This window comes from Pantherophis guttatus, chromosome 1, assembly GCF_059756535.1.
Source record: "Pantherophis guttatus breed Tessera chromosome 1, ASM5975653v1, whole genome shotgun sequence".
In the NCBI taxonomy this organism is placed as follows: Eukaryota; Metazoa; Chordata; class Lepidosauria; order Squamata; family Colubridae; genus Pantherophis; species Pantherophis guttatus.
The window spans coordinates 104140479-104166163 of NC_142063.1; the positions used below are offsets into that span (position 1 = coordinate 104140479).

General features: G+C 37.9%; 1 protein-coding gene across 1 annotated transcript in view; it reads right to left on the reverse strand.

The window, feature by feature from the left end:
- Positions 1-3310: 3310 nt before the first annotated feature.
- Positions 3311-25685, reverse strand: part of CD81 (CD81 molecule) — a 66426-nt gene continuing 44051 nt past the window's right edge. Inside the window, exons 3-8 of the mRNA XM_034416895.3 lie at positions 23800-23897; positions 21994-22068; positions 16406-16516; positions 12867-12941; positions 10117-10206; positions 3311-7924 (exon numbers count right to left, since the gene is read on the reverse strand). Of these exons, the coding sequence (XP_034272786.1) occupies positions 7862-7924; positions 10117-10206; positions 12867-12941; positions 16406-16516; positions 21994-22068; positions 23800-23897 (512 nt within the window). The 3' untranslated portion in view covers positions 3311-7861. The remainder of the gene's footprint in view (positions 7925-10116; positions 10207-12866; positions 12942-16405; positions 16517-21993; positions 22069-23799; positions 23898-25685) is intronic.

The following is a 25685-nucleotide window of genomic DNA, read 5'->3' on the forward strand; positions in this document are numbered from 1 at the left end:
GCGGTTCTCTGGCCAGTTCAAGTCTTTCCGGACCGTCTACGTAGTTTCGCACATGCGCGTTGTTCATTTCTTCTTTGACGTCGTCGTGGAAGGTTCTCTCCATTGTAGCTCGCTCGCTCCGCTCCTCTTCAGACGAGTCGGTCTCTGGCTCGGTCTTAGGAGTTCTGATGGCGGCGACTGTTCTTCTCTTTCTTTTGGGTGCGTTGGCACTTGCTTCGGTCTGCGGTGTAGGGCGGAATCGACATGGCTCTCTGGGCTCGGGCGTCGTCGTTCTCGAAGTCAGGATGGGAGCGTGCAGGTCTTGAAGTATCGGCTTGTTCGCTTGCTTCTTCGTTGGCGCTTTGGAAATTTTTAATTTTGGCCCAAATGCAGCAAAAAGCGTCTTCATTGCTGACTTTACTTGGGATTTCGTTAAGTCGTTTTCATTTTCTGATTCTGGCTCTTCCGAAGAGTTTGAATCCTCCTTTTCACTTTCGTTGTCTGATAACGTTTTTCGCGCCAGAAATTTTGAACTGAGCATTTTGATTGGCTCTGCTTCGCTCACTTTGGAGGCTTGTTGAAACCAAGATGGCTGCCATTCAAAATTTCGCGCGGGACCACATCTTTTCTTTTTCATAACTACTTTCTCTGTAGTCATATCACTCACAGTTTTTTGGTCTTTGGGTTTCTCTTTAGCGATGTTTTTCTCTCTCGCTGCTCCGCTGTTCTTCAGCATTTCTTGGAGGTTCGCGATGAGACTTTCATCATTCTTCTGGCTTTTTAATAGCTTCAGTATCTCTGACCTGAGTTCGTTATTTTCTATTTCGATTTCCTCCTGGCCATCATTTTCATTTATTAATTCTTCTTCTTCAGTGGTGTATTCTTCGGATTCTCTCGAAATCGCGTTTGTGGATTCGTTGATTATTTCTTGTTCAGTTTCTATTTCTTTGCTATAGGCCCTGGTGTTGGGCCTATCTTTCTTAGACATTTTTAGGTATTTATTGAGTCAATAAACCATCCTCTGCTACCAGTTTGTTGCAATATTTTTAGGATCAGACTCAATAATAATAATGAGAGTTAGAGGTTTAAATATATTTCTCTTTCATTATAGTAGGCATTCTATATTCACTGAATATTCACAGATAGAAGCAAAGAAAATGGTGAAGGTGGCTCCTTATATATACAAAGGGTGGAGCCAAGAGTGGGAGTGGTGAATTATGAATACATTAAGAAACAAAGAATAAGTTAACCCCTGATATCCCATATATACATTATTTACACAATAGGGAATAAGGCATTTACATCTGACACTCTTCCTTTTAGTGATCTATATCAAGGAAGAGAAGATTAAGGGATCAAAAGTAATAAGGACATTTAACTTTGAACAGACACAATAATACAGAATATAATAGTAATATTCGGGAGTTTGTTTAATAACCACCCAAGGAATGGTTCAGAAAGTAATGGGAAGCCATGTCCTCCAAATGGCATTTCAATAAGGAAAGCAAAAGCAGAGCCCAAAGTCCCTTCTGCCATAACTACCAGTTGTCCATAGAAATTCTCAGGTCATGGTTATTCCATTGGTGCTTTTTCCCAAAGGCAACTGGACTTTCTTGGTTTTTTTCCTTTGAAAATGTTTCACTTCTTACCCAAGAAGCTTCTTCAGTTGATTCATGATCCAAATGTTAAGCAAGAGTCATCTTAAGTCAGTCAAGAGTCAGTTAAGCTGATAGATCTTGAGTAGAACTATAAAAATCCTGAGAGTAAGCATTAGAATCTCAATAAGTCAAAGAACTTGTGGATGGGAAGCGTGGTTTCTGTTGGGTACATCATCCCCCCTCACCAAATTGTTCCCTTTATAGTACAGAACAAAGGGACCACTGATGCCTTACTCTCCATCTCTATTCTACTGGGTATGTACATAAAAGGGTTACACCTGGAACAATTAGCTATAATTTTCCAAAACTATTCCCCCCCCTTTTTAATACACACTGGTTCAGTAAACTTTGGATTCACTACATTATCTTTGCTCAGACTTCACCCTCACGAAAGGCTTGCGTATTAAATCATAATTTGCACTATTATTTCAAATGTCATTATTGCTAGGTAATTCCATGAATGACTTGGAAACAACAAACTGATGTGCATGATGTAAATTCGGATTTAATGGACACTCCCAAGTGGAGCATAAAACCAGTTTATTGTACTTGGTAATCAGGTGGTGTATAAATAAAGCTGGAGTTTTCTGACTTTAAGTGGGCCACTTTCTTAAACAGAACCAAGATTTGAGAATTATAAAATGTGTAGTGGTACTTGTATGCCAGATAGTATGTGCGTACTTGTATGAACAAACAAGTGTAAAAGTCCAATTTAAATTTCTTGTTCTTATAGTTCAGGTTATTCAGATTTCTGAAGCTGAACAGAAAACTAGTTTTAATACTCTTTCTTCATATCGCCTTCATATCTTTCTGCAGTGTCTATCTACTTTGTTCTTGTTATCCTTCTGGAGATATTTAACACAACTGGGCTTTCTGACACAGGACATACTGGAGTCATCTTATACAATACCAGGATGAAGCATACTTCAGTTTCAATGTAATTTCAATTTTCATATATACTTTGAGGAATAGGAAGTAGACTGTTTTTAAACAGGAAAAAAGTATAAAAAGAGCAAAGTGAAATTGGATTTCATCCAGAATGTGGGTTAGCACACCCATACTAGGCCAAGAGTAAATTTTACAATATACCTTTTTGGCTGCTAAAATTATTTTCATGTATCTTTTTTTTTAAGTTATTTTGAGAGATATTTTAACATTCAATAAACAAACAGGACAACAGTAAATAGATGTGATTTGAAGGCACAAGACTAGCCAAACAATGAGAACAGTGAGGTGGGAAGGGAAGTTGCTTTTTTAGACAGAATTGTTCTGGCAAGAGAAAAAACTCCATTTGCAGGATCCTGACTCCCATGTTATTGCCCTTAGATTTGAAAGCAGGTTTGTTGTTACAGTGCTTGTACACTATAACAAAATCCTTCAAATATCTACAATTTACCACGCAAGCAAAAGAAGGTTGACCACTTTGGAAAAGGAGATGCTGCATTTACCCTCTAATTAAACATATCAAATTTGAGCATAAATGGAGTTTTAGGCTTTTCTAAGAAATAAGCAAGATTCAAATGGAAATGGCTAACAGCTGTGGTGCCCTTCCTGTGTGTTTTGGCCTTTGTCCCTTTGTCCTTTGTTCCCAGGGCTGACTTTGCTATTGCTATAGAGATGTGATAGTTGAAGTACTCAGGTGTTGTAAAAAAACAGAGCTTCCTAGCACAACACACGCTAGAGAAAATGTTTATTGAAATATTTAAAAGTAAAAAAAAAAGCCAAAGAAGAAAAGTTAACATAGCTTGTGACAGGTTCTCTTATATAAAACAAAACAAAGCATTCAGTTTCATGTTGCCAGCAGCTCAGTTTGGCCTCCCAGTATAGTACACTGACCTTCTACAATCTGGTCCCTTCCAGAATAATGGATTTCAATTCTTAGAATTTCCCAAATGTTACAGAGAAGAAGGGATTGAGAAAGTCTACCCTCCTTAAATAAGCAGTCTTAAAAGGGCACGTTGACTTTGCACCGGCTTTTTATAAGAGATTTTTTTTCTCTATCATAATTTCTCTCTCCCTCCCACCATTCCCCAAGCATCTTAAAAAATTAAGACTGAGGCATATCCATATTCCAATTCTGCCAATTTACATCATCTGGGACACATAACCATTATGAATTTTCTTAGATCTAACACAAATTATTGTGAAGATAAAACTTCACAGTTTGTTCAACTTGGCTCCAATTGGTATGAAGCCTTCATTCTACCTAAGCCTTTCATCTCATTTTAGAAATGAACATTTTCAATTCTCCGCTTTCCTCCAAACATTAAGAGCTATACTGAAAGAGATTTTTTTCTATTCCTTCAATCTCAACATAGGCACTTTTATGGCTTGATTTTATGGCAGATGGTACCGCACATGGGATACTTCATTAGCCAATTTATCAGCCAGTTTTTGAATCCGGAAGGCATCTGTGTCTCTTTTGCTAATCCCTCAGCTCTTTGTAGACAGATTAAAGAAACAGATCCTGTCATTACTGGTACTGAAAAAGGACTTAGGCACATTTACACAAACAGCAGTTCACACAATATGACTGATCAGAGACTGCATCATTTCAGACAGCATGCATGTGCGTGCTCTGCTAGACAGAGGAGGGAAATCTACATACAGGGGGGAAAAAAATCCCAATATATCAAGAAGAAGCTCTCCATCACCTGGTATTCAATACATGAATTTCATTTCTGTAAATCATTTGTCAGCTGCAGCTTGAAGTAATAGAGTGGATAACTTGTTTTCCAATGGGATCTTCAATTTCTCTAGACTAGATATAATCAATCTAATGTCTTCCAGATGTTTTGGACTGCGACTCCCATCAGACCCAGCACAAAAGCAAAGAATCTTGGGAGTAGAAATTCAAAAACAGCTGGAAGACGCTTCTTACCTATCTTTGTTGTTGACTAAAGATTACAAACTGCTTGTTTTGAAATGTTGTATACAGTTACACTGCTCAAGTCAACCAAATTGGCTCAACTGCTACTCAATTTTCTTTTTTTTTGGAATTTGATTCTATGAATCAAGACTTCAAACTTGTGAACACTTTTGCTTTTCTAGTCCCAGGAGCAAAAGCAACATACTTGCCACTTTTTAAAAATAAAAAGTACAAATAAAAAAAATCTAGCAGTCTCCATTCACATTACTTGATTTAGAGAGGTACATATTCAATCTATTGCTCAAAATGCATTTTGCTCCTAATAAAAACTTCTAAAAGGGCAGATATCTTTTTAAGCACCCCCTTCTTTGCCATTTCAAACTCTATCTGTTTTTGATCCAAATAGGCAGGTTTTGGTAACCTGGAGAAAATCTTCCTTAATTTTCTTTTGGTCTATTACAATTTATATTGAGCCAGGGCATCCAATCATCATCTACACCAGTATTTACCAACCTCAACAACTTTTAGACCTCAAGCATGCTGGCTGAGGAATTCAGGGAGTTGAAGTCCACACATCTTAAAAGTTGCTAAGTTTGGAAACGCTGGCCTACACCACACTTTCTATTTAAAAAGTGTTCTTTGCTCAAAGCTAACTTTTTGTCCAAATAATGCACTTGATCCATTTCAATTGCTAAAGGACAGAGTAATTAATCTTCAAAAGAGAACTCTGGCTGCTTACATATCACCAACTGAACACTGAACAATATTCAAATACGATATAGGAAAAACAAGACAGAGACTATTTAGTTGCACATTTATACACATTTCTCATGGACATCCAATAAAAGGCTGAGAGTTACACATATCCATTCTGTACTCTGGTGATCCCAATGCGCATGCACACACACACACACAATATATGTATGTAGATAAAATGTACATGCACAACTGATACCTAGGATTTGTACATATACTGTAGTGTAGTATATTGGACCATGTAACCCCAAAGCCTTTGAAAACTGTTAGAATCACTTTTGTTTTTAGTGCATGCAAACTTGACATTCAGGGCAGTGTTGCTTTAAGGCTATTTCTAAGGCTAAAAGATGTCTTCCTTATTTCCTGCAAGCATAATCAGCAAGACTCGAGACATAGTTTCCTAAGGATGCCAGAAACAAAATGATTTTTATTTGGGACAGATATTTAAAGAACCCCCATGGAGGAATTGAATCTGGTTGCTGCCTACACCAGAAAGTGAGAACAAGAGGCAGTGTGGTGGGACCGAGAGAGAAATAAATGTCTAATCAACAGATTATTTTCTGACCTGTCTTGTGTACCCTGAGATTCTAATTTACACAGATTGTTATATTTGCTTTGTCTGCCTGAAGGGAGTAGTTTTTACTCCAAATAATTTACTTTAAAAAGAGACAAGAATACAATCAAGGAGGCAGTTAAGTCCTCCCCCCCTCTTTCAATGGGAAGAGACTAGTATTTTTAATTTTAGAATTGTCTTCCTTTTAGATAAATATAGATTGATTCAGCTAACATCCAGCTCACTTGTTCCAACTACTATTTTAAAGGACACTGAATCTACTGCAGCTGATGTGGTACAGTAGAAGAAACCAAGATTAAAATGATTTCTTCAAGAACCGCATGAAAACTGTGGAAGATAAATTTGAGGAACTAAGAGGTGGTAAACAGGATAAGTTTATATCTGTATTAGTGAATTCTGTATTTCAAAAACAAAACTCTATGCTTATGGCCATTCTATGGCACAATGAATATTCCCTGATTTGGAAACTTCCAGATGTATTGGACAATAATACCAATTGTCCCAGGTGATTTTCAAACATCTGGAGGCTAACAGAAAATACAGTTAGCAGAACTGGGGAAAGAACAAGACAATTTCCAGTTTTGCACTAAGGATGGATAAGTGGGAAAGAATGGTCAGAAATCATAAGCAAATCAAAGAGGAGATATGAAAGAGGTATCTGTCTGGAAACATAATGGATGAGGTTAAGAGTTCTGGATAACTGCCCAGTTTATAGTTTTCTTGTTCTATTTCTGGTGTACGGAGATGAGGAAACACAGGAATCTGTAGGGGATGGGACAAACAACGAAATGCATGTCATGATACAAAAACCTGGTGATTTGGGTACTTGTGTCTGATGCCAGGACACAAGTATGAAAGGCTTAGGTTTGCTCTGTGACGATGCAATTAAAAAAATATTTCTTTGTCATCACGATTTGTACAGGTTGCCTACTGGAATATAGGTTCAAGGTTTTATTTGTGGGGTCATACCCCTATTTATGTATCTTGACGGATATTATCTAGCTTTATTCAAGTCTTTTCAATGACACAGAATAGTTGCTTCCTTAAAACCAACAAATTACATTTAATGAATAGGCTTCCAGAAATTATTTAATTGGTTTCCCACAATAATTATTTTTGGCATTAAAATACTACACATTTATCAAGCAAACGTTAGGCAATATTTGCAGCGGAAGTAATAATGTGTAAGCAATGTGGGTGTTAAAATATTGAAAGAGTGTATAATCCATTATTAGACCTACATCTAAAAAAAAGAGAGAGAATTATATCAAAATTAAGAAACCAGGTTGGGGGCTAACTCTTCCTTTCTGTAAATTAGCATTTTGTGAAGATTTGTGACTTGGATCCTTGCTTTGTCTCCAGGAAATGTAATGGACATCAAGGTAATAGATTTATGCAAATTGGTTAAAAATCTTTTTAATGAAGGTGGGGTTATTATTATAAAAAATACTGACAAATGTGCATGTTTAGTAACAGAATAGCAAAACAGTTTAATTCTGCTCAGGGACTCTTGTACACTTATGTTCACACATTTAGTCCAAGAATCCAAGAGTTCTTTATAATCAAGACAAAAAAGTTGGAACAGGAAGATTTTACTCTTATCTCCACCAGAGGACAAAAAAAGCAAAACACTTTCCACATTCCTCATAAGGATTAAACCCCTTGAAGAATAAATTCATAAATTCCCATTTCTTGATAAAATGGGAGCAATGGCTGAGAAGAGGGAGAGAAAGCCTATTTTTGATAAAAGCCCGGAACCACCAGCAGGATAGCATTTTTTAAACCCATAAACCGGTGTGTAACTAATTTTGCCACAAATATACAGAAAACTCTCCTTTCCCCCATCCTTTAAAATGAACAAGAAGACTTCCAAGTAAGAATGATACGCTCCGTAGGATAATATCTGAAAAGTTATATACATAATTTTCTTTCTTTCTTTCTTTCTTTGTTACAAGTGTCTCCTGATCAGGCAGTGGCACTTCGGGTCACACTGGCACCACCACTTTAGCACTCTTCTTCCTCTTCTCAATAGACAGAACTATTCCTAATGCCACAGCACAGCACCATGCTCAGGATCATCTCAAAGATCTGCAGGCCAAGAAAAAAAGACGAGGACAGTGAGACTCCAGCCACGTTACAGATAGTCCTTGACTTGCGACAGTTTGTTTAGTGACCATTCAAAGTGACAACGGCACTGAAAAATGTGACTTATGACCGTTTTTCACAGTTACGATCTTTGCAGCATCCCCATGATCATGTGATTAAAATCCAGATGCCTGTGTGTGTGTCCGTGTCCTGCGGTCATGTGATTCCCTTTTGCCACCTTCCGACAAGCAAAATCAACTGGGAAGCCAGGTTCATCTAACCAACCAGGTTACTACCTTATCAAATGCAGTGAATCGCTTAACAACTGTGGCAGAAAAGTTGTAAAATGGGGCATAACTCATTTGTTAATGTCTCCTTTAACAAGAGTAATTTTGGGCTTAATTGTGGTTGCAAGTCAAGGATCACCTGTACAACTGCAGGCAATCCATTATTTTATTCTCTTTCGAGCAGCCTAATGTATAAGTAAGTTCTGGGTAGCATGTCTGAAATGGGCTTTAACGCAAATGGAATTTACTGGTGACTTAACAAAAATATTTAAAATCATATAAACAAAAAAATTAATTCTAATCATATCTTTCTCTAATTATTTTAAATACTAAACTTATTATTGCTTAACTATTGCTTAACGCATTGTAAGCTGTCCTGAGTCGCCGGAGAAGGGCGGCATATAAATTAAAGCAAAAATAAATAAATAAATAAATAAACAATAAAGACCAAACATGAACTTTATAGATGGGATTTTGTTATTTGTTGGAAATGTTACAGAATTTCTAAATTGCCTTGCATTGCAAATGCAGCATAATTAATAGTGATGGAAGCTAAACGCTGTCACACCTAATTTTAATTGGATCAAATAAAAAACTGACAATCTTCAACTTAAGTCCATTCGTTCAGCGACTGAAGTTATGGCAGCACTGAAAAAATGGACATATGACCAATCCTTGAAGCTCTGATCAGAAAGCATCATTTCTGCAGTCATGCGATCACCATGTGCAACCTTTCCTGCCAGCTTCTCACTGGCAAAGTCATTGGAGAAGCCAGCAGGGAAGATCACAAATTGCTCCATTATGTCACTCTGGCCTTCCTGCACTCATGTGGTGCCACAGCGCCCCTCTGCCCTGGTTTCCTCCAAGTTGTGCATAGGTTGTGCTGGCTTCCCTGCCACACACACCCATACCCAGCTGCATTCTTGTATTCCTTGCCTGGGACTTCCTGCTTTGACTTGTGCACCTTGGGACTATGACAACAAGTGGGACTTCTGGGATTGTTGTTGCTAAACAATGTGGTTGTGTGACGTTGCCTTTATGTCACTTAGCACCAGCAATCTCAGTCTCACTTGCTGTCACAAACTCAAGACTACCGTAAAGAAAACCTCTAGAAGGAAACCGACATGATAACAAAATCCACCATCTCAATTGAAAAGGCAGAAAGGGATATTAAATGAGCCCTGATTCAAGGAGGGTGAGTCCCAGTTGTTTATGTGAGTTGCTTGCCTGGAAGAGCATTTCCTCAACTTTTGTCCCTTCCAGATGCATTTTCAGCATGAATTCTCCTGTTTAGGAAAATCTGAAGTTGATCTCCACACACTGAAGTGCATCCAACCTGGGAAAGGCTGAGCTAAAAAGTTCCCTTTTTCAGTCTTGCTGCCTGGAGGCCCAAGAAGAAAGCTTTTGCATTGTCAACCTGCAGCTTTCTCTGCTAGAGAAGGAGCAAATTAAGGAATATTGGCAAAAGTGGCGGGGCTTCTTTTCTCTTTGGGATAATGCACATCAGCTTCCCCAGGAACAAAGATCCCTTTATAGATGTAAGAAATTATGTTTACAGCCATCACAATAGAGGAGGGGAGCGGCATGTCTGCTATTTCTTCTTAGCAAGACTGAATATTATTCAATGAGATGGAAAGAGCTCTTTTGAGTGTCTTTGCTTTCCAAGCTTATTCTTGGCAACAAGTTCATCCGTTTCTTTGCCTTCTTTCATCTTGCTAATAAACTTCCTTCCCCCATCCAAAACCACAAACTTGATGAACAGGATAATACATGTTTGGAAGGTCAAGCTCCCCACACCCCTTTTTAAAAAAACCTCCCAATGTCCAGCTACACACAATTCCTGAAAGTGTGGCAATATATTTTGCTCTTTGGGAACATTCCACTGTAAACAACAGAGCCAGCACTTACCATGATTACAGCCACTACTATGGCAGCAATGCCAATCAAGTACAGCTTTCCGGAGAACAGCTCATCAATTTTAGAGTGACAAGTGCTTACCTGAAGTAAAAAGATTATAGATTTATTTAGTAAATTCTCAGTATTACTCTGGGCAATTCACAATATAAAACATGCAACAATAAGAAAATACAATGCAAGTAAACAAAATCAACATCTTTCTGAAAAATAAACTATATAGACAGAAACACATCTACAAAGGGGACAATACCCATCTTGTCCCCAAGATCTTGGAGAGCAACCAGGTTTTCAAAGACATCATGAATATTTTAAGACCTACATGAATCTCTAGGGTGATTTCCAGAGAGCAGGCTTTACAGTAGGGAAGACACACAACATGGCTCTTGATAGAGGACACTGTTTAATCAAAAGGAATTGGAGTGTGCCAACTCTGCTAATTTTTGTCTGCTGGGCAGAAACTATGAGAGATGCAGAGTTCCTCAGATATCCTGGCCCTGATGTCATCCAGAACTTTTCACATGCATCTTGAATTGAACCTGGAAGCACCCTGGTATAGCTCACAAGGCAATGATAGCACATGGGCACAATGAGGTATGTCCATGACTGCATTCTGGATCAGTTGGAGCATGACGGGAGACTTCAAGGTCAGCGCCATGTAGTGTACATTGCAGCAATCAAACTGCAAAGTGACCAGGGCATGAGTGATTGTCTGATTCTCTTGATCAGGAAGGAGCATGTGACTCTCAAGCTATGCAAATTCTTGGGCACAGCTGCCACCTATTCTTCAAGCAGGAGATATGAGTCAATGGTGATCTCCAGATTGGCCACTAATTTTGAGCAGGGATACTTAATCCCAATACTGAAGCTGAAGAATCCACACAGCTCTTGGGTAACCATAATATCCACAGCTACTCAGTCTTGGTAGGATTAAGTTGGAGCTGGTTTAGTCTCCAGATGCTGGGACAAGAATTTTAACAGCATCACTTGACTAACCTGGAGCCAAGAGATAAAAATGGGTATCATCAGCTTATTGAAATTGAGCCTTGAATTGTCAGATGACCTCACTTAATGTTTTTATGCATTCTTTGGTCACCATACCTGTTCCAAGAAAGAACAGGCCAAGAACAGCCAAGAAAGAAAAAGAGAAACCGTAAACTGTTTTGAAAACCTATATTATGGAAGCTTTTGTTTCATCCTCCTCCTAGTCTGCCTTCTTTGAATTCAGAACTAAGTATATCCTTCTTCTATTGCCATGGACAAAATTATTGAAAGGAATATGAAGCATGGCTCCCTCCCTCCCTGCAGAACAATTCAAATCAATTGCCCGTGTATGCATAAACTTAATTTTATAGACAACCATGTACGCCAGGGGTGCTATTCAGCAGGTTCTGGAGAACTGGTAGCGGAAATTTTGAGTAGTTCGGAGAACCGGCAAATACCACCTCTAGTGGGCCCCAGAGTGAGGTGGGAATGGAGATTTTGCAATATCCTTCCCCCAGGAGTGGGGAGGGAATGGGGATTTTGCAGTATCCTCCCCTGCCATGCCCACCAAGCCACACCATACCCACCAAGCCATGTCGCAGAACCGGTAATTAAAAATTGGAATTCCACCACTGATGTACACAGCCTGTTTGTTTCCATCTTAGTATTTAAGAGTTTATGAAGCTTACTGTTCTTCCCCACCCTGATCCACTTTTGCAGCATGATAAATCGCACCACCTAAAATAGCATGGAACACTCAAAATGATTCCACATGAAATGAATGTGTTTTGCTCTATATCTGAACCAAATTCATGGGGGGGAAAACTGTGTGTCTTGCTCTGAATTGGAACCGCCTTTAAATTTAAATCTGAACTATTCTGCACATCCCTAATTTGCATCACTACAACTTTAACCCAGAACTTCACGAAACTCTGCCACTTTAGACTCACTGAAAATTCTAACTGGGAATGGAAGACGTCAAGGCAGGAGTCTTCCCACAACAGCTGCTAGTGCTGCAAAACGAACAAGATAAGCAGAGAAATCACATAGAAGACGGCTTTGGGAATTATTCTTAGTCCCTTTATTAGGCTACAGAAAGCATCTGTAGCAATGGCTACAGAAGGCATCTGTAATTTCTTCTGCATAACACCGCAAAATGTGGCATGTCTTTACAATATATGTGGCTTTCTGCATCCGAATGCAGGTGCTCTGGCTCACATAATTTGGGAGGGGGAGGATTTAGAAAGGAAGAGTCATCAAATTCCAAGCAGCTCCCTAAATGCTTGCCCTATGGGATGTGCTAGGTGATTGGATCAGACCATTTTCAAACTCAATCTCATTACTGTCAGCTTCTCCCACTATATGAATCTGGTCTCATTCAGCTCAAATGGCAGAGAGCTATCTTCCTGACGGGCAGCCAATCAGACAAGAAGCTAAGCCCCTGTCCATGATATCTTTCCAGCATTTTGTTCAGTTGGAAAAAATAAAACGGTCTAATGCAGGGGTGTCAAACTTGGGGCCCGCGGGCCAGATGCGTCACGTGCTGGCTCCGCCTGGTTTAGCGAAGGGGGAAAAAAGTCCCAATACATCACGTGAGGACGCTGTGATAATGCGAGTTTGACATCCCTGGTCTAGTGGCACACTTGTCCCAGTCCCAGTCCCAATCAACTTGCTGTATTGAAGAAAATGGATATACCTTTATCTTTTGTGTAGGAAGTTATCTTTAATATATACATAAAATATATTTATGATTTTCTTACTTGTGTTGCTTCTCCTAGAGTGCATTCATTGGTGAACAAAGATGTAATTGCAGAATCTCTGCCACAGCAATTTAGCTAGGCGGGCAAGGATGGGGGAAGAGAGAGAAAAAGAAAAAGAAATTAATTGTTGGTATTTTCTACAAATATTTTAAATTACATTTTTCCCAAAAATCCCAGTTTTCATCCTGTGGTGCTTGATACCTGAACTTTCCTCCTCTTAACTTACTCATCATCTGCAGTGAATTTGTATCATATCATGCAGGGATAAAGGGGAGGTTGTGTATCAGAATCATTATAAAAGAACTTTCAACCAGAAAGGAAACCAAATCACTTGATTTTCAAAACTCTCAAAAGGCCAGAATCTCAAAAACAGGCAATCCTTTCCTGGAAAATAATTTTTAAGTGAAGTTATGTAGAAGCTAAGATCTCAGTGAAGAATTATACTCCAAAAAGAAGAGCAGAATTATTTCCCTTCTCTTCCTTTTTTATAAACAGTTCACCATGCCATTAGAGGCAGCCTAATAAAATGGAAGGTTTGTGGTTACAGGTAGTCCTCGACTTATTACCACAATTGAGCCCAAAACTTCTGTTCCTAAGTGAGAGATTTGTTAAGTCAGCTTTGCCCCATTTTACGATCTTTCTAGCCACAGTTGTTAAGTGAATCACTGCAGTTGTTAAGTTACTAACACATTGTTAAGTGAATCTGATTTCCCCTTTGATTTTGCTTGTCAGACGATCACAAAAGGTGATCATGTGACTTCAAGACACAGCCACCGCCATTATCAGGAGCCAGTTGCCAAGCATCCAAATTTTGATGACGTGATCATGGGGATGCTGCAACGGTCATAAGTTTGAAAACTGTAATAAGTGATTTGTTTTTCACTGCTGTTGCAACTTGGAACAGTCACTTAATGAATGGTTGTAAGTCGAGGAGTGCCTGTAACCTGGCTCTGCATGAGTGTATGTAAAATAATGCATACCCTTAGGGGTGTACTCACTTTTGTTGCCACCTATTTAGACATTAATGGCTGTGTGTTGCGTTATTTTAAGGGGACTGCACATTTACACTATTATACAAGCTGTATACTCACTACTTTACATTGTAGCCAAGTGCCATTTCTTCAGTGTTGTCACATGAAAAGATATACTTAAATATTTACAAAATGTGAGGGGATGTACTCACTTCTGTGATATACTGTATGTATATATGAACAAAATCCAGTAATAACTATTCCTGTTCAGTTGTTTTAAAAATGAACTTTCCATGGCAATGACCTAGAAAAGATTCCCCAAAGCCACATAGTAGGGTATTTTCTCCTTTGGATTCTTTGCACCACTTACAAATTAAACTGTCTTTGTTGCATTTTGGTTCCTTCTGGACATGTGACTGCAAGCGTTGTTCATGTAAGCTATAAATCAAGTTAAATTGCTTCACCACCCTGTCATTAGTGAGGAAGGCACTTTCTATGTATGAGTCCTACAATTTTTTGATTACAACTACTGGCATGAAAAACAGTTGTGTGTGAGGCCATCTTAAGTTCAGCACATATTTACTGTAAATTACAGTAACTGTAATTCAGGTTGTATTTGTAATTCTATTTTTTTTAAATAGCTATTTTAATAAGCACTAAAGTATTTTTTCTATTTTTTAAAGAAAGGACAGGATATTATATCACAGTTGTATGTCACTTTACATACATACTTTACACTTTACATACATACTTTTACATACTATTGTGCTATTTTAATGGCTGCCTACCATTTTTGAGTTAAAAGTAAAGGTAAAGGTTCCCCTCGCACTTATGTGCTAGTCGTTCCCGACTCTAGGGAGCGGTGCTCATCTCCGTTTCAAAGCGAAGAGCCAGCACTGTCTGAAGATGTCTCCATGGTCATGTAGCCGGCATGACTAAACGCCAAAGGCGCACAGAACACTGTTACCTTCCCACCAAAGCTGGTCCCTATTTTTCTACTTGCATTTTTTTACATGCTTTCGAACTGCTAGGTTGGCAGAAGCTGGGACAAGTAATGGGAGCTCACCCCATTATGCAGCACTAGGGATTCGAACTGCTGAACTGCCAACCTTTCGATCGACAAACTCAGCGTTTTAGCCACTGATCCACCACATCCCTTATTTTTCTAAATGTACATTTAAATATATAATATATACATGTATTTGTATAATACACGAATATGTCTATTTTGGATGTTTTTGCTTTAAAATGTTTTAGGAGTCCTGGTGGCGCAGCAGACTAAAGCACTGTTATTAACATCAGCTGTCTGCAATTACTTTAAGTTCGAATCTCGCCAGGCTCAAGGTTGACTCAGCCTTCCATCCTTTCTAAGGTAGGTAAAATGAGGACCCAGATTGTGGGGGCAATAAGCTGACTTTGTATAAATATACAAAAGTATGAAGGCTATTGCTTAACGCATTGTAAGCCGCCCTGAGTCTCCGGAGAAGGGCGGCATATAAATCAAATTTTTTTAATATATTTTAATATATTTTTGAATTGTAAGCCGCCCAGAGTTATTGACTGAGATAGGTGTCTATACAAATTGAATGAATAAATAAAAATATTAAATTAAATATTCCTAAAGTATGTTGAACTGGCTTTGCATATGGTAATAGATGTAAGAATTCTTTATGTTTCTCCCTGGAAATTATAACCAATTCCTTCTGTAGAAGAATGACAAACTAATTTATGGAAGATGCTTCAAAATCAAAATTAAATTCACAACTGAAAAATAAATCTGAATTTATTTATAATGTGAAAATCATTTTTGAATTATTATCTTATAAACAGGTTCATCTCACACCCAAAGTTTAGGTTTTCCTTAAGATTATGATTTGATAAATCTGTTAAACTTTATAGATAAAGCAGTATTGTAATTAATGTAATTTCTTTATCTTCATTTACAATTTGAGTTATACTGGTTTTAGTTGTTAACTATTGCATAATAGTCTAATATTGACCTTTAATGCAAATATATGGTTTCAAATTGATATAATTGTCTTTTTGCACTTTTTAAAGCTCATTTTATAATCTTTGTTTTTTTTTATTCTTTACATTTTTGTTCGATTACACTTGCAAAATCAATGAATAATTTTTTTTAAAAAAACTACTCCTTAGAGATTTCTCCTCAGAAAACTACAAATACTTAAAACATAAATAATGGGGGATAGATCCTTTGTAGTAAAACTGTTTTTTACAGAATACAGAGTTGGGCTTCAACAGATATGCAGGTAACCCTTGATTAGCAACCATTCGCAGTTGTGATGGTGATGAAAAAAATAACTTTGTGATCAATCCTCCTATTTAGGACTTTCACACGTCTGGAAAGAAAAGTAAAGAAAAGCTGAAGTTTAGATTATAAGTACAGTTACACTTAGCGGCCATTTTGCTTAATGATCCAGTTGCTGGTCTCAAGGACTACCTCTAATTTACAGTTACTTCAAGCAGGTATTTAACCAACTAACTGCTCAAGCAAAAAACTGCGAAGATTAAATTTGATTCCCAACCAAAGTGTACTGTATAACTTACTGTTTCTTGGAAGGTTTTCACAACAGCATTCGCCTTTTTTGCTTTGTTCTCATCCTTGTCTTTCGATTGAATCAATGCTTGGTCATAAAACTGTTTGAGATCTTTGGCAATCTGCAAAAGAGAACAGGGGACAATATATTCTCAATGCAATAGATGTAGGCTTTTACAGGTACTCTTTCCTCATTGGTCTGTTCAGCTGCTTGATCTTGCTGAATGCAATAATCTTAACAACCAGATAACCAAACAACGAAGTTCAGACACCTGAATTAAATTTGCAGATCCACAATCACCATTTAGTTGAAGCTAGTTGACAATATGGAACTGTGTATCCACGAAATGGTAAACCAGACTTATTGCAAAGGTCTTTTTTCTATTCTGGCTGGTTATTCTAAAATTAGAGATGGGGGTATAACTCTGTCACTGGGCAATATCAGAACTTTTTTTTAATACTCTGCTTCCAGTGAGAGTGGGAAAGAAATACTTACTGTTAAACGTCCTAACTGTGGTGTAAAACAGCCTACGAAGCATTCAAGGATTGTGGAAACTCTAACAGGAAGTATTTAGTAGTGATAAGAAAATTTCATGAATTATGGTATCAACTATACTGATGAGCAGGACTCTATGCACAATAAAATAACTTAGGCCAACATTCAGTTGTACTGTAGAAGTAATATGTAAACCTTAACATAGGAAACATTACCCAGTGCATATATCTTATGTGCTGCTTCCTGGGGTTTGGGTAATGTCACCAAGAGTGTGTTTGTTTTTTTTTAAACCAATACAGTGTCATGGATAGCTACTGTTTTGAGAACCAGTGAGCAAGATAAAAAAAATCAAATGAAGCTCAGTTTGGACAAAATATGCTTAAGGAAGGTGGCCTGGTGACTAGCCTGGACAGAGGGTAAATTGGGTCATATTTCCTTTAAAATAAAAGATGTAGTGTTTTTGAAGTATTTGAACTACAATGGCTGTTGTAGTTGTATATTCCGGCTTCAGAAAAAGTTTGGGAAAGGCAACAGGGGGAGAAAAGGGTACAGTATTGTTCCTGTTGTGTGTATGCTGAAGACCCTGACCTGACCATGATGAGTCTGGAAATCCCTGAAGAGTTTTAATTGCTACAGTATTCTATAGCATTACTTGTATTAAAAAACAGCCATGTATACTAGTACTGCTTTCTCTGCCTATTACCATTTCTAGACAAACTCTGGAGTGTCATTTTTCATCTTTAAACTATGAAAATGCTTTGACTAGAGATCAGTATGAAGCGCCTTTGCAAGGAATGATTCTTTCATTAAAAGAGAAGAGTGACCAGCGCTAAGAGTGTTTTTTAAGAGATTTTTCTGCAACTATGAAACATGTTTTCACCTCCAACACAACAGGTAGACTTTGTTCATCCTTTTGCACAGATCTTGAAAGCTTTTCAGGATATGGTTATAGAATACAAATTATTCCAGAAGAACTATTTTAAACATTTTCTCTTAACTCTGCTATGAATTCAGTTTGAAACAAAAAAGCAAACTATATAGACACTATAAATATTTGTTTCCAGGCTTCCACAACTTGGCACCTTAATATCTGGAAAGAGTATTATAGTCCAATACATCCAGACAGCATCAATAAAGAAAGAGTACACTAAGTTTTGTAAAGTTGTTTAACGGTAGAGCAAAATTGTATAAGAAAAGAGGGTAATTAAACAAAACATCAACGAAAAATAAAAAGGCACTATCTGGAAGAAGATACAAACAGAGAAATCCTGCTCTCCCTTTGGATCTGTGAGATTGCTTTCATCTCTTAATTTTATATATCCAGGCTGAAATATGCAAGCAAAAGATTGAATTCCCCCTTGTGAGTTTAAGGAAATGAGTGGTAAATCAATCATCCCGAATGTTGCAATCCACAATTCCAAAGCAATCATTTTATATAATCGCGCTCTCAATACCTTTTTATTCCACCAGGTGGGCCTGGCCTAATCTTTTCCCTTTTTCTTTTTAATATGAAAATTTTAATCTGTTTTTAAATGATTGGGGTGTTTTAAATCTGTCTGGGCCAAATTGTTTAATTCGGTTTTATTCTGTTTTTAAATTTTGTATTTATGTGTTTTATCGTTTGGCTGTTCACCACCCTGAGTCCTTTGGGAGTAGGGCAGTATATAAATCAAATAAAGATAAATAAAGATAAAGATGATAATACTGCAGAATGAATAAGATAGTGTACTGAAGTGGTGGCATAGTGGTTAAAGTGTAGTACTACAGGCTAACTCTGCCCCCAGCCTGGAATTCAAACCTGACCAGCTCAAGGTTGACTCAGCCTTCCATCCTTATGAGGTTGGTAAAAATGAGGATCCAGATTGTTGGGGGCAATATGCAAAAATGCTTACACTATAAACTTCCCAGAGAGTGCACTATGGGATAGTATATAAGCCTAAAATGCTAATTCTAGTTTTAAAGAAATTCATGCCATTCTCTTGCTTTGGCCAAAATGTCAACAACAAAAAATTATACTGGACTACTAGAAGTCTGAGCCAGCTGTTCACTAACATGCCTACAGTAAAGCTGTTTTTCTCATTCTAAATTCTCCCTTGAAATGTGAGCAGCTGAGAAGCTGGATGTCTGATTTAATTTAAAAACAGAAAATGAGAACTTCCTTTATGGAATAATTTGCCCTGGGGAGAAGTTTTAAGTGTAACATAATGCCCGTGTGCTACCTGGAATGGACTATTGGAAAAAAGTACAATATAATTTTCACCCATTTGTACACTTAGGGTTTCATAGGACAGCAGTAATTAAAACAAAGTGGCCATTTTATACTGAAAAATGGATGTGGGTCATTTAAATTATTCTTGTGCACTGTAATTGTTTCATTCCTTTGTGCATAATCAAAACTGAAACTACACCTCTGGAAGCAGGATAAATGGAACATGGAGTAATATATCAGAATCATATTATTGTCTCTTCACTGGTGTAATCATTTTGGAGCAATGTGTGAGGTTGGGTAAAAAGAAACCAGACAAGAGAAGAGAGATTCAGCCACAGAGCAACAAGAAAGGCAAAAACAAAACTTTTATTTGCCTTTAGAAAAGGAAATAATAGTACTATTAACAAGGTTAGTAAGGTTTATTATAATCGAACATACACTCCAAAAAAGGATTCATTAATTCAGTGATTCACTGAATGAATGTTATTGCTACCAATTTCTGCAAGTAAGTAATAATATACACTGCTGGGAGAATATGATTGGGTTGATCGTGTCAAATTGGGAAATATGCTTAGAAAAGTGGGAATCCCAAAACATCTCGTGTGAAACTTATAAAGAGGTGAGGAAGTCACAGAACATGGCAAAATAGACTTGCAAAGGATTGTGACAAAGCTGAACATTGTAACCTAAATTATTCAATTTATATGCTGAATATAAAGGAAGCTGCACTGGAAGAGAATAAGGATGGTTTTAAAATTGGAGGAAGAAGCATTAATAGCCTGCACTAAGCAGCTATTAATCAGTAGTGATGACACTACTTGTGATAGCTCTGAATGCAAAAGATCTGCATACTATAGTAACAGAAGCCAAGTGGAAAAAACAGATTAAACATAAAGAGGAATTAATGACAACAGCTATAACAATGAGCCTTAGAATTGACATCAAAGATATCGAAGCTGTGAACAGCTCTTGCCCTTTAGAATAACTATCAATAGTAACAAAAGTCAAGAAGTACGTCATATAGTAGAGTAGCTATAAAGGCCATGCATATACTACAGTATATGTCTGTACCTAAAAAGATCAGAAGAGTGCAGGCAATGATATTCCCTATGACACTTTATGGAAGTGAAAGTTTCTCTCTGAAAAAGCTGGATAGAAAAAAAACACTGATACTCCTGAACTTAGGTGTTGGAGTTGAGAATAACATGGATAGCCAAGAAAAGAAACAAGTGGATCATTGAACAAATCAATCCAGCATTACATGAATCCTTCCCTAAGATCTCGTCTTGTTATACTGGCATTCACTTTACAGTACATAGGTTTTGAGAGAGAATAAAAAGAAATATGACAATGTTGTTGTTATTCAAGAAAGTGCACAAGTTTTTTTGTATTTCAGTAGTGCCTTGCTTCAGATATGTTTTGATGAATTACAAAAACATGCAAAATCCATGTGCCTTAGAAACTAGAATGGCATGGAAAAACCTGCAAATTCAGTTCTCTAAAGACCAATTCTTACGCAGGAAAAACAGCATAATTTACACTCAAGGGAGAACAAATAGCAGATCTGAGGGACCCTAAAATTTGCACATCCTTAGGAGGTCCGGAGGGACTGAAGAATAATTGGTAAGTGACTGTTATAAAAAGTTCAGGAAGGAAGCCAGAGATAGAAGAATGATTGACAAGTTAATATAGGGAATAGCAGTCCTCTATACCAGGGATCCCCAACCTCCTGGCCACGGCCCACCACTGGGCCTTGAGCCTTTCATAACCGGGCCACGGAAGTGGTGAGTGAGTGTGAGTGCATCCCCAGTCGCGTGACCAGTGGACGAGCACGCTCCATTTGTGCGAGCGGCAGGCATACTCGCGCAAATGGAGCTGTGTGTGTGCGCACTTGCCCACCACACCTGTGGAACCACCCCTCTCCACCACCACCACCGGTCTGCAAAACCGAAAAGGTTGGGGATCTCTGCACTACATGGCAACCTTACATTCTAAGACCCACCTCTTCAAAAGTCTTTTTTCTCACTCTATCCTGAAATCAGGATTGTTAAACTCTTGGGGACAAGTATTTGTCTTCTGCTTGTCATAACACTTGTAAAAGCACCATCTATGTATGCGTCATAGTAGGTCCGGTGACAGGTAGATAGTTGCAGTGTATTTATTTTTATTAAGCTTCTAGAATTGGAGCCTGCTTACCACAACAAGTGGAAAAGAAACGAGGAGAGCAGACAAATAGTTTCTTATGGCACTACCAGGTGGGGCATCGTGCTGCTCCCCAGGGACTGATCATCCTCTACATATTAAAACTGACACCATTCATACTGTAGCTACTGAAGTGACATGACCCCAAGATTGGTTTCAGCGGGAATAAATCCAAGACTCAATTCCTATTAATCAGGAAGCTCACTGGAAAGCTTTTATTACCACCAGCTTTCTTTGAGAAGTTAGGATTTAGAGCCCTTGCTTATCCCATTTTTCTCGCCTTTCATTGTAATATATCAAATGCCATTATTTTCTTGTACTCCATTAATTGCAAATTATGGCAATACGCTTTCTGCTGCAGCAGGCTGGCTAGCACAGAGCAGAGAGGCATTGAGAAGGATGATGTCTCATGAAACAGAATAGAAAAGTAAAGTAAAGTAAGAAAAGTAAAGAAGCAGCAGGACAACCTTATCTTTTATAAATGTTTAATCTGGCAGCCAATCAAACCAACCTACTGGGAGACTGGAAGAGTGGGAAGATGAAAATAAAGTGGCTTTGAACACCTGGAAAACCTATGCCACAATAAACATTAAACATCTAACCCTCAAGTAGTTGTAAGGCTCTCAGATGCATCATAAACATAAAAGCTATGCGTAAATGCATAAAATAAATCGTCATCATAAAATGTTTACCTGATCCTTATTAACGAATCCCCAGATGCCAGCAGCCACTTCACAAGCAAATAAGATGACAAGGCATGTAAAAAACTGAAATAAAAAAGATAAATATCAGATTAAGGAAATCCAGAGGCATTTCCACCAAAGAAAAGTTCTTTGGTTCATCCGTATATTTTGCAGTGATAGACTCAATTGTTGATAAACAGAACACCAAATGATGAAACACTGTTTTTACTTGTGTTCTTACAGCCATTAATAAAAGGCATACATTTTGTTTAGCCTTCCATTCAAGACTGCTACTAGTTTGTTTCATATTCACACTGTATATAGGAGGACTGGAATAAAAAGAACCTCTCTCTCTCTGTCTCTCTCTCTCTCTCTCTCCCCGCCCCCCCCCCGCCTCCATTGATTACAGACAACCCATTAACAAAGTTCCTAGGTGGAAGACATCAACATTTTAATTGTGTTAAATACAATTAAATTATCATTTTGATGAGAGGGTTAAATTTTTAACAACATTATATTCCAGGTTAATGAAAACAAATTGCAAAGGGGAAATCAAAGAAAATGGATTGGAGACATGGATTGTAGAAAGGAACAGAACAGCAGGTAGAATGAAGATAGATATTAGGTATGTTATGATCTAGAAGCCCCTTTACTGTAATAAGTCATTAAATACGAAAATAATTATTTCCAGGCCCTGGTGCATAGTGACAGACTACATAGAAGACACAATGGAAAGGAGAGACAGGGGAACCATTAACAAAACAATGTGAATAAAATGGAACAAGCTATGCTATATCGGGAACTAACTTTCACTTTGTCAGTGAGGAATATGTTTCTGAGGACTATATGCAACTTACTTCAGACAGCTCTATTTTAAATGATCAAAGGAGGAAAATCACTGTCACCATTTTCTTGAAATCTGTTACTTGCTAATTCTCTGGAGCTCAGCCATGTTTGTTTTCCTTCTTCAGATTATTCTTTTTTTAGCAGATATTTGCACTTATTTTCACATATTTGCACTGGCATATTTTAAATTTAAAATAATCAGGTGTGATACAGGCAAAGATCCTTTTCAATGCAAATGTCATTATAATTAATGAAAATAGTATGTAAGCTATTCCAAACATCAGTTATACTACCTTTTTTAAAAACAAAGAAGGACAGTCCTAATTATTTTTTCTCAGATAATTTTTTCTAATTATCTGATCTCAGTCCTTCCCCAAATTATATTTAATATGCATTCTCTGGATGATGATCCCTGTGCTTTGAATTAATCGGCCTAACAACAGCATTTTACATTAACTGCAGTTTCTGGTCAGGTTTCAAGAGCAGCTCCTAATAAAGTCAAGAAAGACTGTAAGCAAATTATGAGTAATGACTGCTGAAATGTGACCAGTTTAGGACGAGACAAAACTGGCACACTGATGTAATTGAGAGATGGCACTCCTCACCACAACTGTCACAATTGTGGATCAAGTGATAGCTAAGCATCAAAGAACACTCCAAACCCTTTCTTTCAGAAGTACAGTATAATCTTTTCCAAAATAATCTGAACCTCAGGCCCCAAATTCAATCTTCTACTTACAATACTGGTAGCACCTCCATATTGTCAGATTTAATTTTGCCTTATTGGATGTAGTAAAATAATAAAGTAAATTCTAATTACTGATACAGAAAGTTATATGGAACATTAAAAGTGCCTCATGATCATAAACTCTTCTTACTGTTCGCCATCATAATAGTAATCATTAAACTCAATGAAAGTCTCTCAGGAAATGCTGGAAAATGTAAACAAGAGTGTAAAAGGTCTCTTACTGTTCCCAGAAGGCACTGTGATTCCTGGATAGCTCCATAACATCCTAGGAAACCCACGAACATCATCACTGCTCCAACAGCAATCAAAATGTAGATTCCTGCAGGGGAAGATGAAAGAAAAGTACGTTAATTAAACTCAGGAGGAACATATCTTGCTATGTGATTAACAGGCATGGATATTCTGTGAAAGTTGGATTACAGAAGTAGACAGCGGCAGGAGGACAACAATCCACCTCATAAATATGAATCAGATTGGGTGAAACAAAAGCTGTACTTGGAATGACTTTCTGTTTCTAAAATTAGTGAATCAGATGCTTCGGAGTACCTCAGAAAGACATGCATGAAAGGAGCCTTCCAGCACTTCTTATTCAAATCAAGGGAGCTTCTGTAGATGGAAGCTTCTAATTATCACTTCCAATGCCGCAGTTGGTCAACCCCCTTTTTAAAGGCATAAAACTAATAGCAATGAAAGCTATACGTCAGTTAAGCATTCTGTTGGGAAGAAAGAACCCTACTGCCCAGTTCCCATAGCTTTATGTGTGTGTGTGTGTGTGTGTGTGTGTGTGTGTGTGTGTATCAGGGGTGAAATGTTCCCGGTTCGGACCGGATCAAGCGATCCAGTAGCGATTGTGGCGGGTGGTTCAGAGAACCGGTAGCGATGGTGGAGCAAAGCTCCGCCCACCTGCCCAGGTGTCATTACTTCCTGGTATTAACCAGGAAGTAATGTGTTTTCTACCCTCTGCATGGCACGTGCACTTCCAAACCGGTAAGGAAGGTAAGTAGATTTCACCCCTGGTGTATATGTATCAGCAATGAAATGCACTTACTTTCACTACCGGTTCGGAAATGTGAGTGCGTGCACATGCCAAAAAAAGCACATAATGATGTCCCGGTGGGTGGGCGGAGCCTCCCACTGCCGCCCTACCAGCTTGTGTGAGATGGATAGATCCGGCTGGATTTCACCGCTGATATGTATATGTATATGTGTGTGTCTGTGTGTGTGTGTACACACACACACAATATACCATGCTTGGTAAGTGAATCACTACCATTGTTAAATGAATCTATGGTTGTTAAGAAAATCTGACTTCCCCCATTGACTCTGCTTGTTGGAAACTGGCTAGGAAAATTGCAAATTTATTTATTTATTGGTTCAATTTATACGCCATCCTTCTCCGGAGACTCAGAGCGGCTTACAATGTGTTAAGCAAGTCTTCATATCTTTTGTATATACCTGCTTAGTAGGGCTTTCGCCCCGCCTCCCCACAAGCAGTGTTCTTTTTTATACAAAGTCAGCTTAATCCGGGTCCTCACAATGGTGATCACATGACCACATGGCACTGCAATCATTATAAATACATGCTGGTTGCCAAGCACCCACATTCTGATCACATGACCATGGGGATACTGCAATGATTGTGCGAGGACCGGTTATAATTCACTTTTTCCCACTGCTGTTGTAACTTTAAATGGTCCCTAAACAAATGGCAATGTTATGCCAATGTTTCTTTTGGGGCTGTGTCAAAAGACTACCAACCAATAATTAAATCAAAATGCGTGACTGTGGGCGGAGTGATGGTGTTTATATTTTGACAGTACTGAACATACAGTACTGTTGGAATATGAAGGAGGAAAAAAAAATAACTTGAAAAACGCTGACAGCACTGCAGTCAGATTTATCTTATTTCCACAAAACACCAAGAAGGGATATATAGAACTGTTTTTTTTTAAAACAGGAACACTACAAAATATTTCTCAAAACTGGTAAAAGTGTAGAAGCAGATTTGATATTCAGTGATGCAAATGCAGCGAGATTGCTTTGTAGCGAAATACAGCCTAAATCTTACGCAGATGTCCTCCATTGGAAAGTTATTAAAATAACATTT